This window comes from Amia ocellicauda, chromosome 11 (genome assembly GCF_036373705.1).
Source record: "Amia ocellicauda isolate fAmiCal2 chromosome 11, fAmiCal2.hap1, whole genome shotgun sequence".
NCBI lineage: Eukaryota > Metazoa > Chordata > Actinopteri > Amiiformes > Amiidae > Amia > Amia ocellicauda.
Genome location: NC_089860.1, coordinates 24,832,092 through 24,848,712, shown reverse-complemented (window position 1 = coordinate 24,848,712; position 16,621 = coordinate 24,832,092). Strand labels below are relative to the sequence as shown.

Genomic DNA, 16,621 nt, shown 5'->3' with positions numbered 1-16,621 from the left:
CACCATATACCCATCCTCTGATGGCTACTTCCAGCAGGATAATGCACCATGTCACAAAGGTCGAATCATTTCAAATTGGTTTCTTGAACATGACAATGAGTTCACTGTACTAAACTGGCCCCCACAGTCACCAGATCTCAACCCAATAGAGCATCTTTGGGATGTGGTGGAACGGGAGCTTCGTGCCCTGGATGTGCATCCCACAAATCTCCATCAACTGCAAGATGCTATCCTATCAATATGGGCCAACATTTCTAAAGAATGCTTTCAGCACCTTGTTGAATCAATGCCACGTAGAATTAAGGCAGTTCTGAAGGCGAAAGGGGGTCAAACACAGTATTAGTATGGTGTTCCTAATAATCCTTTAGGTGAGTGTATATCATAAGCATCCTCATCGTCAGCCTTTGTAGATCCTCTGGTGGATGAAAGCCAACTTTTTTCCAAGTATATTGATCTATCACATGTCTCTCTCTATATATATAATAATAATAATAATAATAATAATAATAATAATAATAATAACAAGAGTAACAACAACAGTAACAACAGTAGTAATAACAACATTAATAACATTATTATTTTATTATTATTTCTTTCTTAGCAGAAATAATAATAATAAATACATTTTGCAGACTTACAAAATATTAGCGCATTACAAAAGTGCAATAATACAGTTTAAAATTATAGATCAAAACATAATACAATTACAAGTTCCTACCTCAGAGACTCCTTCTGGCTCCTCTTCTGAATTCTCCCTGAGAAACAAACACTGGGTCAGTCATCACAGCTCACACCCACTATCTCTATCTCTTGTCCCCAGCACTTGGTTAGTTATTAGCAGAGGTCAGCAACTCCCAGGTTATTGACATTCCCTTATCTACCTATATTATGGTAATAGTCCCAGCTATAAAACGATTCATACCTATCGCTTCTAGCTTTTTATTTTATTAGAGGGCAGGTGATACTTAGTGAAACATGTTTAGGTACATGTGCATTTTGGCATGGCTGCTGTGCTGCAGGCTGCCCTGTGTTGGGGTGGCATGACACCTACTTTTGAGTCCCAGCAGCGCCAGGGAGCCCAGAAGCAGGGGCAGCAGCACCGTCACTGACACCGCCAGCACGGGCACGTTGATCTGGAGCGAGTGCCTGGGCAGCGGACTCTCTTCCTGAGAGGTGTGATGAGAAGAAGGAAACATTTACTATCAGCTGGAATATGATGCACTAAGATATTGATCTGTGTTAAACAAGCTAACAAATACAAATATACAACTTTGACTGCATCTGTATACATACATACACACAGTCATGCATACATACACACATACATGCACACATACGTACATACAGTCCCGTCCTATTTAACTTTAACACTGACCACGCCTCCGGAATGTGACACGCTGGAATTCAGTTTTGGACCATCGCCTTGCGCTGCCCCCAGCCAGCTGCCTGCAGAGGGGACACACACAAGACAGTCAGCACAGTGCACCCTGAACGCTGAACACTGATTACTGCACACTGCACCCTGAACACTGAATACTGCCACTGCACCCAGAACCTCAACCACAGACACAATTAACCCAATAGCACCAGGAGCAGTGGTGCCAGCTATTGTCCATCATTCGCAAACGCTGGGCAGAAGCACGATGCGTCCGTCAGACTATTCAACCTGCTCTGATGTGTCGATGTCTTCTTATAATGATGGAGTCTGTTTTTCACTGTTTATGAACTGGTGTGGTTTGGTCACATGATTGTGATGCCGCTGTCTTCTACAGCAAGGGTTCCCCCTCGCTGTCCACAGCATTATTCATCGAGCTTCTCTCCACTGGTTAAGGTAAGCCCAGTGTGCAATCAGCACAGATCAGTGAGAAAGCACAGCGGTTCAAAACTGTCACTGAGCTGTGGTGACCTGGTAAATAATCCTTCTGATCATTCAGAAACATTGAGAATCTGGCCACAGGGGCTGCAACTATGCTGCATGCTGTGTCTCCATCCATAGACGTCCTCACGTCGGTCAGCCGTTCACAGAGCAGTTGCACAGCCGTGGTTTCTCTGGCACGCAATTATCTCATTTCAGACTTATTATGAACCAAACCGCTCTATGATGCAAGCACAGACAGATGGCTACATGTCAGAGTAACGAGGAAGACTAGGGCCTTGTGTCAAAGTAAATACAATATGGGACAAAAAAAATACATTAAAAATAAATTAGAAACATTGTAAGGAAATGAGCAATGTGTCTGCTTTTCAACCATTGTTCCCTTAGCCTCATTGCTGATGACCCTGAGAGGAGTTGTGTGTGGAAATGTTCATGGCCTGCAATGACCCTTTCTCCTCGGCCAAACCGTGGCTGTGTGTTACTGTTACAAACGCAGGAAAGGAGGAGAATCAGAGAAAAAAAAGCTGAAGAAGCACAACTAGTATCCTTCTCATTTGTAAGTTTCTGTATGTCTGTATCACTCTTGTTAACCCTGTACCACAGGCCCCAGTCACGTAGTCATCTGTATCCACTGCCAGAGAGGTCATGCGATGCTGGGGGAACTAACTACTGGTCATTTGCTGAGCGAGCGAAATTGGGACGCAAGAGGAACAAATTCACTGTGACCTGTTTGTTTCCTGCATGGCGCAAGGCCCATTCCTGTCCAATGACCTGCTCATAGGGGCGTTGCCACAGAATTGCGTTGTCAAAATCATTTTTTCCACACACAGCTGTGAAAATCAGCCCCTGTCATTAGTGACCTCTATTGTATGTTACAGACCCAACGCTCTGACTGTCTTTTTCATCTAGACTGTGACAAATGTATCGGACTGATTCTCATGTACCGGCTTTGCGTGAGTGCTCTGTGCCAAAACGTACTGCATGGAAACCCCCTTCATAGAAAATTATATATTATATGTGTGTGTGTGTTTTTGTATTGTATTCTCATCCAATTAAACCTTTGTATTTGCAAGGGCCCGTTACAACAACCACATTAATAAGTTTGTTTGTTTTGTTCGTTCTTAACAAACAGAACTCTTCTTAGGTTGCTAGGATCAAATAATTTCCTTAGGTTCACGTTCACAGTCTGTAATCCTGAAACTGCATATTGACTGAAGACATTGTTCTGCAACTGCAGCTGACTGTAGCTGCAAGACAAGTTGCCTACTGATGCTTGTAAAGATGACTGAGATTTCAACTCATTCCTCAGGCCCGTCTCTGTACTGCCCTCCAACAACACTGCAATCCTGCGCCACCAATAGCATCGTGTGTGCGGCAGACTTTTCCAGCTTATTAGGTAAAATAATAAAGCAGCTCATATCAGCTCTAGAATCCTGGAATGGCTCGGAATACGTCAGATGTTCCCAACTGAAGGTTCCAGCGCTGTGTCCCTGTCCGGGGGAGCTTACCTGTTTCAGCAGGGCCCGCAGACACACTGAACCCCAGCTCCCCGGGGGTTGGAGTCACCAGGACGCCCGGCGGCGTGGTCAGCGTTGGCGCTAAAAAATGGAGAAGGCCAGGGTGTTGTTACGTTGTAGAGGAAACGATCAGGCAGTTAAGAAAGAACGCTGAGTCATCCAGCGTCTGTGACAAGAACGATGGAGGTAATCTCAGAGGGGAATTCCTGTAAACCCACCTCACAGCTTCTCAAGTGTGGCGGTTTAAACGGACAAAACTCATACGAAACATTATAGGAAATTATATCACGATGCTGATTTGATTATTGCAGTTTGGCATCTAGTAATGCATTGCCACAGTGTGACTGCGGTCCAGACTGAATCAGAGTTTCCACCCACCCCCCGACCCCAATTGAGCGCACTGAGAGCAGCCATCGCACGCAAGGTTCGTCGAGTTCAGCTGTGATCTAATGAGGCCTGCGTTATCACAATGCACTGTGTTGGTGCTGAGGAGAGAATGGTATTAAATTGGATTTTATTCGATTGGCTGTGATTAGAAAAGTGTGCATTCCCAAAGGGGCAAAATATCAAAAAGTCATCATATGGTCTCAAAAACAGCTGTGTCATTCATTCAGCGGCCTGGTACTCAATCTCACCTCTGAGGACCCGCAGTGTGTAGGACAGCTTCTGGTCGTTGAAGTATCCCTCAATATCGACCCGGCAGCAGTAGCGTCCACTGTCCCGCCTGGTCACCTTGGGGATGGTCAGGTCCACCTGTCCGGCTGGCACGTCCCCGTCCAACCGGTACCGATCTGAGAGCTTGGAAACCACACGCGTGCCGTCAGTCTGGATGATGATGTCGGTGCACCACAGCGCCCCACAGTGCCGCCCCCAGCACACGCGGCTCAGCCCGTACTTCTTCACGGAGTACCGGCAGGACAGGCGTGCCGCCTCCCCCTCCAACACCGTGTAGCCCCACGCCAAACCCCCCGGAGCTGTGGCACAACACAGGCAGGGTCAGGTGATATTTTATAGATGAAGAATACGCAGCTTGCATGTTTCTGAGGACATATTGAAATAATTATTCTTATTTGTTTTGTTAATTTCTGATCTTACTTCTGCTATAAGTAGCTACTACTACTTCTCCTACTAATGTTGCCAATACCAGTAACAAAAAAATAACAAAACTGAAGTTAAAAACAGCAATATAAAAATAAATCATGAAAAACAGAACGTCTCTGTAATCACAGGGGTGACGTCTCATAGTCATTTTCCATTAGTTCCACATTTTATTTTATTTCTTAACACTCGGATAAAGAACGCTCAAGAGAATTGAACGCTGCCCACGCACACACACATCAGCATTAAAAATCTCAGAGAGAGGAAAAAAACATGTCCCCGAAGTGCAGATAGTGAGAATCATGGGACTATTTAAGAAATCTGCTTCCTTCCCTTTTTCTTCAGAGAAAGAACTGTGAAACCCTGCCTTCCTCAAAAACAACAGTACCCATACCACCCTGTGTGCCCCGGCAGAAACAACAGCTCTCTTTGTGCCCCCGATCAATATCAACAGCTGGGTATATAGCATCAGAAGTAGCAGTATGTACTTTTAAATATACTACACTACTACAACTATTACTACAACATCTATTATTACAACTTTTAATACTATTAATTATTAAAGTATTAGTATCAGTGGCAACAGCTGTGTAGTGTTAATTAACTGGTAGAACAAGTAGCAACTGACGTTATAAGATTTAATAGAAGCTGCAGCAGTAGTAGTAGTAGTAGTAGTAGTAGTAGTAGTAGTAGTAACTATTTTAAAACATGAATGTGTAGGGCCACTTGCCTGTAATGGAGACGGCAAGGACATAGTGCAGCCAGAGTCCGGCGCAGGGAGCCATCCGTGGAGCAGTGGCTGGTTTCAGGGCACGGGGAGCCTGTGACAGTGCAGCCCGAGCACAGCTATTCATGGTCAGTGGGGCAGTGGGCGACTGAATGGCCGGCTGTGTTCCCCAGCGTCTCCTGTGACATCTCCTGCCAGGACTGACACACGGTCTCTCAGAGAGGGCCATTGTTGCCTGGCAGAAGTCCCGCATTTATTTTCCATCACCGACAGGCCAGGACTGGGGTGGGGGAGGGGGGAGTTTGTACGGGACATGTCGTACACAGCTGGACTGAACCCGGAGTCAGTGAACTAATGAATCGATCCATCAATCCAGCTGACGGATAAACAGTCCATCAGTCAGTTAGGGAAAGGGCCCTGTGCTTGAGCTGAAGACGAGGCAGCTAACGAGAGGAGTACAGGGCAGTTAAAAGTGAAGGAGATTTCAGCAATAAAATCGAGAGAGTGTGGCTCTTCAATGCGTTGCTCTTTAAAGAGGATCAGGAATGGTGTGGCTCTCAGTTTAAATCGGCCACTAATTCATGATTTTCATTAAAAAACTACACAAAAGAACTAGACAAAAAGAATAATATCCATTAAAACTGGAAATAAATTATAATAATAGTAATAATACAGTATTAATATGGATTTTGTGGAAAGCGAAAGAGAATAACAAAAACAAGTTACATTTATTTAAAAAAGGTCAACGAGTGTACAAGCAAGAACTGTGAAAATATGTTTGCAGAAATGTGTGCAAGATTCGGTGTAAACAATAAATGTGATGGTTCTTCAGAGGGTGGATGTCAGGCTGGGTTGTGCTGGTGCATAGATTGCGGACATGGTGGTTTTATAAAATAGTGAAATGTCAATAGACCACAAGAGGCTTTTGAAGTGATGTCACTGCACCCAGACGCAGAGAGAGAGAGAGAGAGAGAGAGAGAGAGAGCAGAACACAGGATGTTCAGCTGCAATGTGGCCTTTTGTCTCCACCTACTAATATTATTATTATTATTATTATTATTATTATTATTATTATTATTATTATTACTATTATTATTATTATTATTATTATTATTATTATATGGACATAAATAGGTGATTAGTATTTCTCATAATATAGATGTAAATATGTAAATATCTGAACTGGTACACACTCACACACTCAGATACTCACACATACATGCACTCACACACACACACACACCAACACATACGCACACACACACACTCACAGTCACTGAAGAATTTCTATCGAATTGAATGTGCCACAAGTAAAAGCAATTTGGAGTGATTATCAAAGTACATTTTATTAAAATATATACAACACAATGGTCTTCACTTCCCAAAGACCCTTTTAAAAACAAACATGAGTAAAAAATCTTCCAGTGTAACAATACTGAGCATTAAACCCCCTGAACTTTATCAGGTTGTTGTTTTTTAATACAGTGTAGAAAGTGCCTTCTGATAATCAATAATAATTGAAGCAACGTTGTGATTGGTAGAAGACCAGGCGAGGGAGGGGAGACGGGGGCGACCGGGGGGTGAGTCACAGGCTCTTTCTGCACTCCAGCAGCGTGTGACACACAGAGGGGATGTGACCTTTACAGGCCAAGACCATTTGCAAGGATGAGAGATAGCACTTGCTTCATTTTTCAGTTTTTTAGTTTTATATACTTTTATATTCTGCTGATTCACTTCCTGCTTGGTTTGATCTCTGGTAATATGTATATGTGTCGCTGAAGTATGCTGTGGGTGAAGTGTATAGCACAGCAAACACACTCACTGTAACAGAACATGCACACATATTACAATATTATATTTACACTTAAAAATCTAATAATAATCTGGAGCATCACCCTGTCTCTGCTTAGCCTCTTGTACCACAGAACTGGAATCGGGCGCTGTTATCTTTGCATTTCATTTAATGCACACATGTACCCATTGCAAGGGAGATGAATATTAAGCCCATCGAGATTACCATCCTTCATCTCACAGCGCCACCTAAACCAGTCAGATAAGTAAGTGTTTTAAAACTGTGTGTCTTCCCCTCAGAGACGAGTGAAAACAACTGAAGGGTTGATGCAAGCGTGAATACATTCAGTTCGTTCTGGCAGGGTCTCAGAGTGCTGCTGCACACAGCAACAGAAAACGTTAGTGTTAGTGAAGTCAGAATCATTGATCTCATGGCATACAGGACAGGGCTAAGCTGTGAATCGGTACAGAAGAGAAAAGAATGGGGTGTGGAGAAATCCTACAGTCCTGCCACACTGGCGGCGGGTTAGATACCAGGCCGATACCAGGCCGATACCAAGACAATGCTCAACAAAAGCACCCGCCTCTGCATTGCTCAGAGAGGAAACATTCTCTCATCTTAATATTTTGTTTTTGTCAGTAGTTAATAGCGATACATTAATAACACGACGTACAAAACTGAGAGGAAGTCCATTGCTTTCTGCCTTGACCAAGGAAGTGGATTCTCTTCTTATTAGACTTCCTAGATTCCATGAGAACTGCACAGTACAGTTGTAAAATCTACATAATACATATCACCAGTTTCTCAGTGATAATGTGACTTTGGCACTGTCTTTCCTACGGGTTAAGATGGGCGGGTAACAGTTCCCCAGTGTGCCCCCTCTGGGTGAGGTCAGGGGCAGACCTCGTAGTCGGCTGGCATGTGTTCGTTGTAAATGTTCTCCTCCACCGCCACCCGGTTCTCCAGCTCCGGAATCGAGACATGGCCCCTGAGAAGGAGCAGTGGTAGTTGGTAGTTATATGTTGTTTTTAATCAAACATTCAATTAATTAGGAAGAAGTGATCATAATAACAAACATTTGAGCATCAAACCTGAGTTTAATTAAAATCTTTTTTATATAATTAAAGACGTAATCTCTAGCTGTATTATAAAAAATCATTATTATCTAATGTTTCAAGTATACTTACATTTTGGAATTCCCTTGAGATTTTTTTCTTTTGTCTAAAAAGAAGAAAACTGTTATTTAAATTGTGAAATGTACATGTGATTACTTTAGAAATATGTATCAAAATAGCAGCAGCACACTGAATTTCTTACAGTGTAGGAACGCCCTGCCATGAAAGAGAAAGTACTCTGAGGCTTAAGCAAGCGGTGTCTCTATAAATACCGTGGGCTGCAGAGTCCTACTTACACAGCAGGAGAAACACCACGGCGAGCGAGGTCAGCACCACCACCAGAACACCTACGAGCACGATGGGGGTGAATGGCATGCCACCCTGCGAAACACAACGGGGCACTCTCATGCATGTTCCGGGATACACAAAATCAATTACCAACTCCAGCTGCATAGTGTGAACAGTTCCACACCTGCGTATCTGTGTAGTTTCAGTTCATGTTGAAATACCAATGAATCGAAACTCAACGTGTCAGTGAGGTGAAGGTCCTCAACAGGAACTGAAATGAGCAGGTAGAGCAGTGGCAGACCTGGTGACACGAAGAGCACAGATTCTAGGCCATATTGTGTGCCACAGTTTTATACTTTAATAATGTATTCATTGATTTGTCTATTAGTATTTGATACCTAGGACTTGCACTTAAAATTGTGTAAATGTTAAGTGTTGAAATATTGATGAAGGACATGTCTTTGGAATGGCTTCTTTGGGTCAGAGTTAATCTATATATGCCAGTGATTGTATAGATGCTGACGGGTCTTCCACGTGCATTTCGATCATTCTGCCCAGATTGTTCATAGTGTCTTCATGCTGCGTGTCATGCAGTAACTCAGACAGAGGGTTTATCCTGTCCTGTCGATCTCACTCTCCACTCACCTGTTCTGTAGACTCTGTTTTGCTGTCTGTGGAGCTGTGCACACCTGCAGAGAAATATTATGCTGTATTATTGCAGTAGTGATTTATTGCTCTGCAGAACTTTGATAATCTGTAGAGGTACTGACTCGTGCAACTTTCGTGACAGTTTTCATGTTTGTCAGATGCTTCTCCCTTCAATTCATCAACTCAGCTGCCGTTGAGTACACCTGTACAGTTTGCTAGCAGCTGGAGAGAATCTGATCACATCGACTCACTTGCTAACAGCTAATTTAAAAATACAGCATTTGGTACCGATAGGAGGGAAGGTGATGGGTAGGGGAATGAAAAAAAAAATTGAAGTTGGAATTTGCAACTTAAAGGTGAGTTCGTTTTTTAACTGTTTGATTTAGCCCTGCTTTGTAGAAGAGATATTTATCTGGCACTTGTGGATATGTACTTATTAATCAGTGTCTAATTCATCCAGAGGTTATTTAATATGCAAGGAAGGAACAACAAGAAAAGTTACTTAAGATAGTGTCATGTTTTTTCTCTCTCTCAAAACTGGATAAGCTTCCCCTTAAAGTGTGAAAAATGGCTGAACATCGACACTCTTTGTCATTGAAGTACAAAAGAGTGTTAACCAGACAATGCTCCCTTCCTCTCACTGCTAATGACCTGCCAGCACTTGAATACCAGATCCGTGTCTCACCATTAGGGTATGCACAATGCCGAGTCCGCCCCCCCCGCACCCTGAACCATGCTGTGCCCTGAGCGTTCGGGTTGTGACTGTGTCTCTGATGGGTTTCTCAAGGCTGTTATCAATACTCTGTATAAGTCCTGCTAATGCTCAGGAAGATGGAGAGCAGGAAGATACTTTTCTAACCAAAACCACAATCCACAGTGCCGTGTATGACTGTTGGCTGCGGTTCCTGTCTGCGTCTCCATTACCTGACAGAACAGGGAAGCTTTCCCCAGAGACAAGAAAGAATTCATAAAATGTACATACATACACAGACATACTCATATTCTGTAGGTCTGTTTAGTGCACAGTGCCTCTTCAGTCGTGTATATGACAATCATATGGGTCATCGTACAGTGTGGCTCAGAGACTGTAGTTCATACTTGCAGTGTGTCCATCAGCAGGGCTTGTCCAGGGCTCGGGGACATTGGGAGACGAGGCAGGTGTACCTGTGGATGTTACAGGTGTGTCTGTGGTCATTACAGGTGCTGGTGGGAGAAAGGGCACATTCTTACACGTTAATGAAATAGAGACGAGGAAGACAGACTGCTGGTAACTTGAGTATTCAAAATGAAACTTTGCTTTGTATGAGCTGGTCTCCTGGATTTCAGATGATTCTGGCATATATATGTTTGCTCATAGTTTACTTGGTGCTTTTTGTATAAAAAGTGGATATAAATAATACCTCTAACTATATATAAAATACAAGAACTGATCAATTTATTCATTTTAAAGAGTAAATATTCCAGATCATTGAATTCCTCAGTTAATTGTAATATAGTAGGTTAACTCAAGTAGGTTAAATACATCACTATTTTAAAGACAACAGATATACTAATGAATGTGAAGATGGCGACTATGTGAAATTAAACTGTAATGTGTGACTGACAGGCTGTTCTGATCCTGTGTCGTGTCTGCGAGGGTCAAACACACTGATCTTTTAACAGACTGTTCATCAGCTGCTTCCAACACACTGAGACACTGTGTCTCTGGGACAGGAACGCCACTGACAGCAGAGCTTCACAGTCTGAGCCCAGGAGGAGGAAACTGTGCGCCTCTCACAGCCTCTCTAATGGTCAAATCACGATTCCATCATGCTTAATATTGATGAATAGAAGAGTAATCACTTTCACTTCCCAAGTATAAATTTCACAAAACAGAGTTTAAAACATTAATTCACTCACCCTGTGCAACAGTCAAGTGAAAATGATGTTTCAGGTCATTAAACCAGCCTGGTATTTCCACCCTGCAGCCGTACGTCCCGGAGTCCCTCTCCTGAGCGCTGAGGATGGCCAGAGAGACATCCCCCTCTGTCAGTCCGGCCCACAGCTGGTACCTGTCTGAGGCTCTGTGGTTCACAGCATTTCCTTTAGTTGAAATGATGGTGTTTGCACACCCCATACTAGGTATTTCTCCTCTGACCCAGCACACATCCAGCACTCCATAGTTCTTCACAGAGTAGCTGCAGGGCAGAGTGATGTTCTCCCCAACAACACCACTGACGCTCACAGCAGAGACTCCACTCACTGTAGGCAGCAAAGGGGCACAAACAGGATAAACACCTTTTCAGGACTGACACAGCCGTCACTGTGTCACTGCAGATTACAATTCTTACAAGGAAAATAATAATAATAATACACAATCGTTCATGCATTTATCTATGTCTGAAGAAGGTGTCTAACAATACCACTGGCCAGCAGAGCAGAAACACACTGACTGTGAAAGGCACAAAAACAATGATCAAAATAGAAAATAGTATAGCATTGTATGTAAACAAAGTTATTTTCATTAAAAGCAATAGATATTTGTTGATATATTTTCTATCTGAAGTGAATAAAAATACCCTTTCTTCATGAACCTGTATATGATTGCACTGTTCTGAACTCACTTCACATCTCAATCCAGAAACATCTTAAAGTCTGTGTCTAAAGCACTGGAGCCCAGAGCGAACTCACCTGTGGTCAAGAGCAAGAGCAGCCAGGCTGATGAAGCGCACCTGCAGCTCCCCATTGCACAGAGCGGAGGGGCTGCGACACTGACTGCTCCGGCTCTGCGATTCCTCTCACTGAGGCGCTTATGAACGCTGTGGTCGCCTGTGGACAGTCTGCTCTCCCTCTGACTTCCTCTTCCTCTCCTCGGTTTGTGATTCACGCTTTCTGTGCGTCTTTATTTATCAGTGCATGTGCAGCAGAGAGCATTAAGAGGTGAGCTCAGCAGTCTCAGGTTTTATGGTATTTCAAAGTAAAGCCCCCAACTCTGGGTGTGAAACGTTCTTCCTCAATGGAGACCAAAACTGAGCGCAGTGTGTAAAGCTTGCAGTTTCCCTTCAGACAAGGAGAGTGAGATGCAGGACAAGCAAAATAGACACTTTTTGTCATATTCTCAAGCATGTGAGTCATGACCATTCATGAAGACAATGACATAGATAATGTTGTGAGTAAAACTTTAAATTATATTTATATATGGGTGATTCTTCAACTACAAGCATATTGAAGTCCCAATGGAATATTTGTTTAATACTGTTACATATATAATGTCAATAATGCCAGTAATACAATAACGTTTTCCTCATCTATTCCAATTCATATTTTTCACTCACTATTACATAAATTTTAACCTTTGTATAGTTAATTAAAATAGACTTACAATTGTGATGGTAATGACATTTTCACATGGACTTCAGGAAAATTGTTTGAAATGTATAGATTCTAAAATGAATACATCACCGCTGTTCATAGCATCCTTTTTGAAATACATCTAGCTAAATATTTGAATGGACATAATCTATTTTGAACCACATTGATTCGAATTTATTATATGTTTGTCAGAATGCTTGTAGTTGAAGAATCACCCACAAATCTATTTCAAATATGATTTCAATGCACAGAAGAAAACTTTGCAACACCTGATTATCTCTCACACTTACCATGGCTGTAATTGCACTGTTTTGATGATTTGGTTGAATGTGTGTGGTTCAGTTTTTTCATCTCATTTTACTAGTATTATTCTGGTTTCAATAGTACGTATTTCATGGTTTTCTTTATCCACTAGATGTCAGTACAGTACAATTTCTCTTCTGCCATCTGAGGCTGTCCAAGAAATATGATTAGTATTGGAGTTCAGAGATGAGGTAAGACGGAGCCCAGGGCACTAAAACAGCCCATCAGCCTGACCTCTGACCCCCAGCTCTGTGTGCAGTATCTCATGCAGCATCCACAGGAAAGAGGCAGTGATCTAAACACGGCACCGTGAACAGAGATACACAGCAGAGATCAGCACAGTGGGGATCTGGGCCCGGTCCCTGATGGAGTCCAGACAGATATTGGGTTCCAGTCCAGCTGCAGCCCCTTTTCTCCTCTCTTGAACACTGAGAGGACGGTTGTGAAAGATCGTTGTGTGCGCAGGTGATTCAGAGCTCTTTATTGGGGTTTTATACAGACAGATCATGAGTACAGTGAGTTGCAAATCAAACTTGTATAAAGAAACAAACAAGAATAAAGGTTTTGTTTATTAACCAGAGCCTGGTTGAGCTGTGGAGTGAAATGCACAGCTGTCAGTCACCTACAGGTTTGTCTCTCTGTGTCTTCCATTGGCAGAGCATTGGCACTTGGTTCTGAACACACACACCATTACAAAAGGCAGACACATAACAAATAGCAGCCGAACTCCATTGGCCAGTCCACCGTCCTAGAGTCACAATGAAAACAAGACAAGAAACACAGCAGCATCAGGATAAGCTGTTATACAAGAGCGCTCAACAGTGTCTGATTCATGAATGCCTCTATCACATTGGCACTGATCATATTTTATCTATATCCATGTAAGAATAACTTTAGGTTTCAGATGCAACCCCGGTTATCTAAAAGAGAGAATCATTCCTAAAGGGATTATGAGATATGACAAAGCTGCTGATTGCCCCTTGTGTGCAGTTGTCAAACTCGTTCTCCTCTGAAGACAAGGGAGGAGGCTGGAAAGTCATCGGCTGGTTCATGTGAAAGGAGGAGATGACCTGGAGATGACCTTAGGGAGAATAACACGGTTCAGACGCATGGAGGCCCTACAGCCATGATCCGGCTCACATGTAAACCTGGCTTACATTTTTAGCAGACACGCTGGCCAGCAAATAAAACACAATCTTCCAGGAAATAAACTCCATCTGGCTGTTCATTGGGCTCATCTATATATGAAACTACCAGTGATTGTATAGATGCTGACGGGTCTTCCACGTGCATTTCGATCATTCTGCCCAGATTGTTCATAGTGTCTTCATGCTGCGTGTCATGCAGTAACTCAGACAGAGGGTTTATCCTGTCCTGTCGATCTCACTCTCCACTCACCTGTTCTGTAGACTCTGTTTTGCTGTCTGTGGAGCTGATGGTTCTCTGGTTCACCACACCTGCAGATGAATATTATTCTGTATTATTACTGTGATGATTTATTGCTCTGCAGAACTTTGATAATCTGTAGAGGTACTGACTCACAAAACTTGTATCCACTGCAAACTTGTTCTCTGTGACTGTCTCTGAGTTTTCTCAAGGCTGTTATCGGAACTCTGTATAAGCCCTGATAACCCTCAGGAAGATGGGAAGCAGGAAGATACTTTTTCAATTTTATTTTATTAGAATCAATATTCCAGAGTGCCGTGTTTGACAGATGGCTACAGTTCCCGTCTGTGTCTCCATCGTTTGTTTCAAGTGTGCAGATTTCCCAGGAGACAAACAATATATAAAGTGCATACACATACAGACATACAAACCTACACACATTTGTATGCAGATACTGTGTTTGATTACTTGTAGGTCACCTATGAACATTGTACTGATTATTTGAAATGTGTATTGCATACATATATATTAGGCATATTCTGTAGATCTGTTTAGCGCACAGTGCCTCTTCAGTCGAGTAGATGACAATCATATGGGACATCGTACAGTGTGGCTCAGAGACTGTAGTTCGTACTTGCAGTGTGTCCATCAGCAGGGCTTGTCCAGGGCTCGGGGACATTGAGAGATGAGGCAGGTGTACCTGTGGATGTTACAGGTGTGTCCGTGGTCATTACAGGTGCTGGTGGATAACAGGTGGTATTCATATTCAAAAGACAGAAGGTAATATAGGCATTATTAAGGAGACAGAGATGAAAAAACAGTGGTAACCTGAAATACAAAATCAAAATGAATCCATAATAATTTGTGTTATCTTGGATTTCAGAAGAATACTTTGAGCTTTTAATCTAGACTGCGGATATAAGGTTACATCCCATGAATATAAAGATTATTCCTCCTCATCATGAAAACGTAAACAAGACAGTGGGAGAATATACACTGAATAGCTTTAATATAAAGATGAATACATGAGTGATCACTTTCACTTCCCAAGTATCAATGTCACAAAACAGAGATTAAAATGTTAATTCTCTCACCCTGTGCAACAGTCAAGTGAAAATGATATTTCAGGTCTGTAAACCAGCCTGGTATTTCCACCCTGCAGCCGTACGTCCCGGAGTCCCTCTCCTGAGCGCTGAGGATGGCCAGAGAGACATCCCCCTCTGTCAGTCCGGCCCACAGCTGGTACCTGTCTGAGGCTCTGTAGTTCACAGCATTTCCTTTAGTTGAAATGATGGTGTTTGCACACCCCATACTAGGTATTTCTCCTCTGACCCAGCACACATCCAGCACTCCATAGTTCTTCACAGAGTAGCTGCAGGGCAGAGTGATGTTCTCCCCAACAACACCACTGACGCTCACAGCAGAGACTCCACTCACTGTAGGCAGCAAAGGGGCACAAACAGGATAAACACCTTTTCAGGACTGACACAGCCGTCACTGTGTCACTGCAGATTACAATTCTTACAAGGAAAATAATAATAATAATACGCAATCGTTCATGCATTTATCTATGTCTGAAGAAGGTGTCTAACAATACCACTGGCCAGCAGAGCAGAAACACACTGACTGTGAAAGGCACAAAAACAATGATCAAAATAGAAAATAGTATAGCATTGTATGTAAACAAAGTTATTTTCATTAAAAGCAATAGATATTTGTTGATATATTTTCTATCGGAAGTGAATAAAAATACCCTTTCTTCATGAACCTGTATATGATTGCACTGTTCTGAACTCACTTCACATCTCAATCCAGAAACATCTTAAAGTCTGTGTATGAAGCACTGGAGCCCAGAGCGAACTCACCTGTGGTCAAGAGCAAGAGCAGCCAGGCTGATGAAGCGCACCTGCAGCTCCCCATTGCACAGAGCGGAGGGGCTGCGACACTGACTGCTCCGGCTCTGCGATTCCTCTCACTGAGGCGCTTATGAACGCTGTGGTCGCCTGTGGACAGTCTGCTCTCCCTCTGACTTCCTCTTCCTCTCCTCGGTTTGTGATTCACGCTTTCTGTGCGTCTTTATTTATCAGTGCATGTGCAGCAGAGAGCATTAAGAGGTGAGCTCAGCAGTCTCAGGTTTTATGGTATTTCAAAGTAAAGCCCCCAACTCTGGGTGTGAAACGTTCTTCCTCAATGGAGACCAAAACTGAGCGCAGTGTGTAAAGCTTGCAGTTTCCCTTCAGACAAGGAGAGTGAGATGCAGGACAAGCAAAATAGACACTTTTTGTCATATTCTCAAGCATGTGAGTCATGACCATTCATGAAGACAATGACATAGATAATGTTGTGAGTAAAACTTTAAATTATATTTATATATGGGTGATTCTTCAACTACAAGCATATTGAAGTCCCAATGGAATATTTGTTTAATACTGTTACATATATAATGTCAATAATGCCAGTAATACAATAACGTTTTCCTCATCTATTCCAATTCATATTTTTCACTCACTATTACATAAA

General features: G+C 42.7%; 2 protein-coding genes and 1 long non-coding RNA gene across 4 annotated transcripts in view; all 3 read right to left on the bottom strand.

The window, feature by feature from the left end:
• The window catches only part of timd4 (T cell immunoglobulin and mucin domain containing 4), a 6,586-nt gene extending 1,703 nt beyond the window's left edge, over positions 1-4,883 (bottom strand). Inside the window, exons 1-6 of the mRNA XM_066716299.1 lie at positions 4,880-4,883; positions 4,029-4,367; positions 3,385-3,474; positions 1,376-1,446; positions 1,052-1,166; positions 719-755 (exon numbers count right to left, since the gene is read on the bottom strand). Of these exons, the coding sequence (XP_066572396.1) occupies positions 719-755; positions 1,052-1,166; positions 1,376-1,446; positions 3,385-3,474; positions 4,029-4,367; positions 4,880-4,883 (656 nt within the window). The remainder of the gene's footprint in view (positions 1-718; positions 756-1,051; positions 1,167-1,375; positions 1,447-3,384; positions 3,475-4,028; positions 4,368-4,879) is intronic.
• A 1,662-nt stretch (positions 4,884-6,545) lies between these two features.
• On the bottom strand, positions 6,546-12,081 carry LOC136763241 (hepatitis A virus cellular receptor 1 homolog). Of its 2 annotated transcripts, none has more exons than XM_066717091.1 (7): positions 11,732-12,081; positions 10,961-11,302; positions 10,160-10,225; positions 9,059-9,102; positions 8,422-8,506; positions 8,198-8,231; positions 6,546-7,998 (listed from the first exon to the last, which is right to left on the bottom strand). In XM_066717091.1, exons 1-7 carry the CDS (start codon positions 11,784-11,786, stop codon positions 7,902-7,904), a joined length of 723 nt encoding a protein of 240 aa, XP_066573188.1. In that variant the 5' UTR covers positions 11,787-12,081; the 3' UTR covers positions 6,546-7,901. The 2 variants fall into 2 exon arrangements, with proteins under 2 accessions (XP_066573188.1, XP_066573187.1); XM_066717090.1 differs by having other exon boundaries at positions 10,160-10,264; positions 11,732-12,077.
• A 1,087-nt stretch (positions 12,082-13,168) lies between these two features.
• On the bottom strand, positions 13,169-16,316 carry LOC136763240 (uncharacterized). The gene is made up of 5 exons (XR_010820966.1): positions 15,967-16,316; positions 15,196-15,537; positions 14,736-14,840; positions 14,114-14,172; positions 13,169-13,463 (listed from the first exon to the last, which is right to left on the bottom strand). It is a non-coding gene; the product is annotated as an uncharacterized LOC136763240 (long non-coding RNA).
• Between the last annotated feature and the right edge of the window lie 305 nt (positions 16,317-16,621).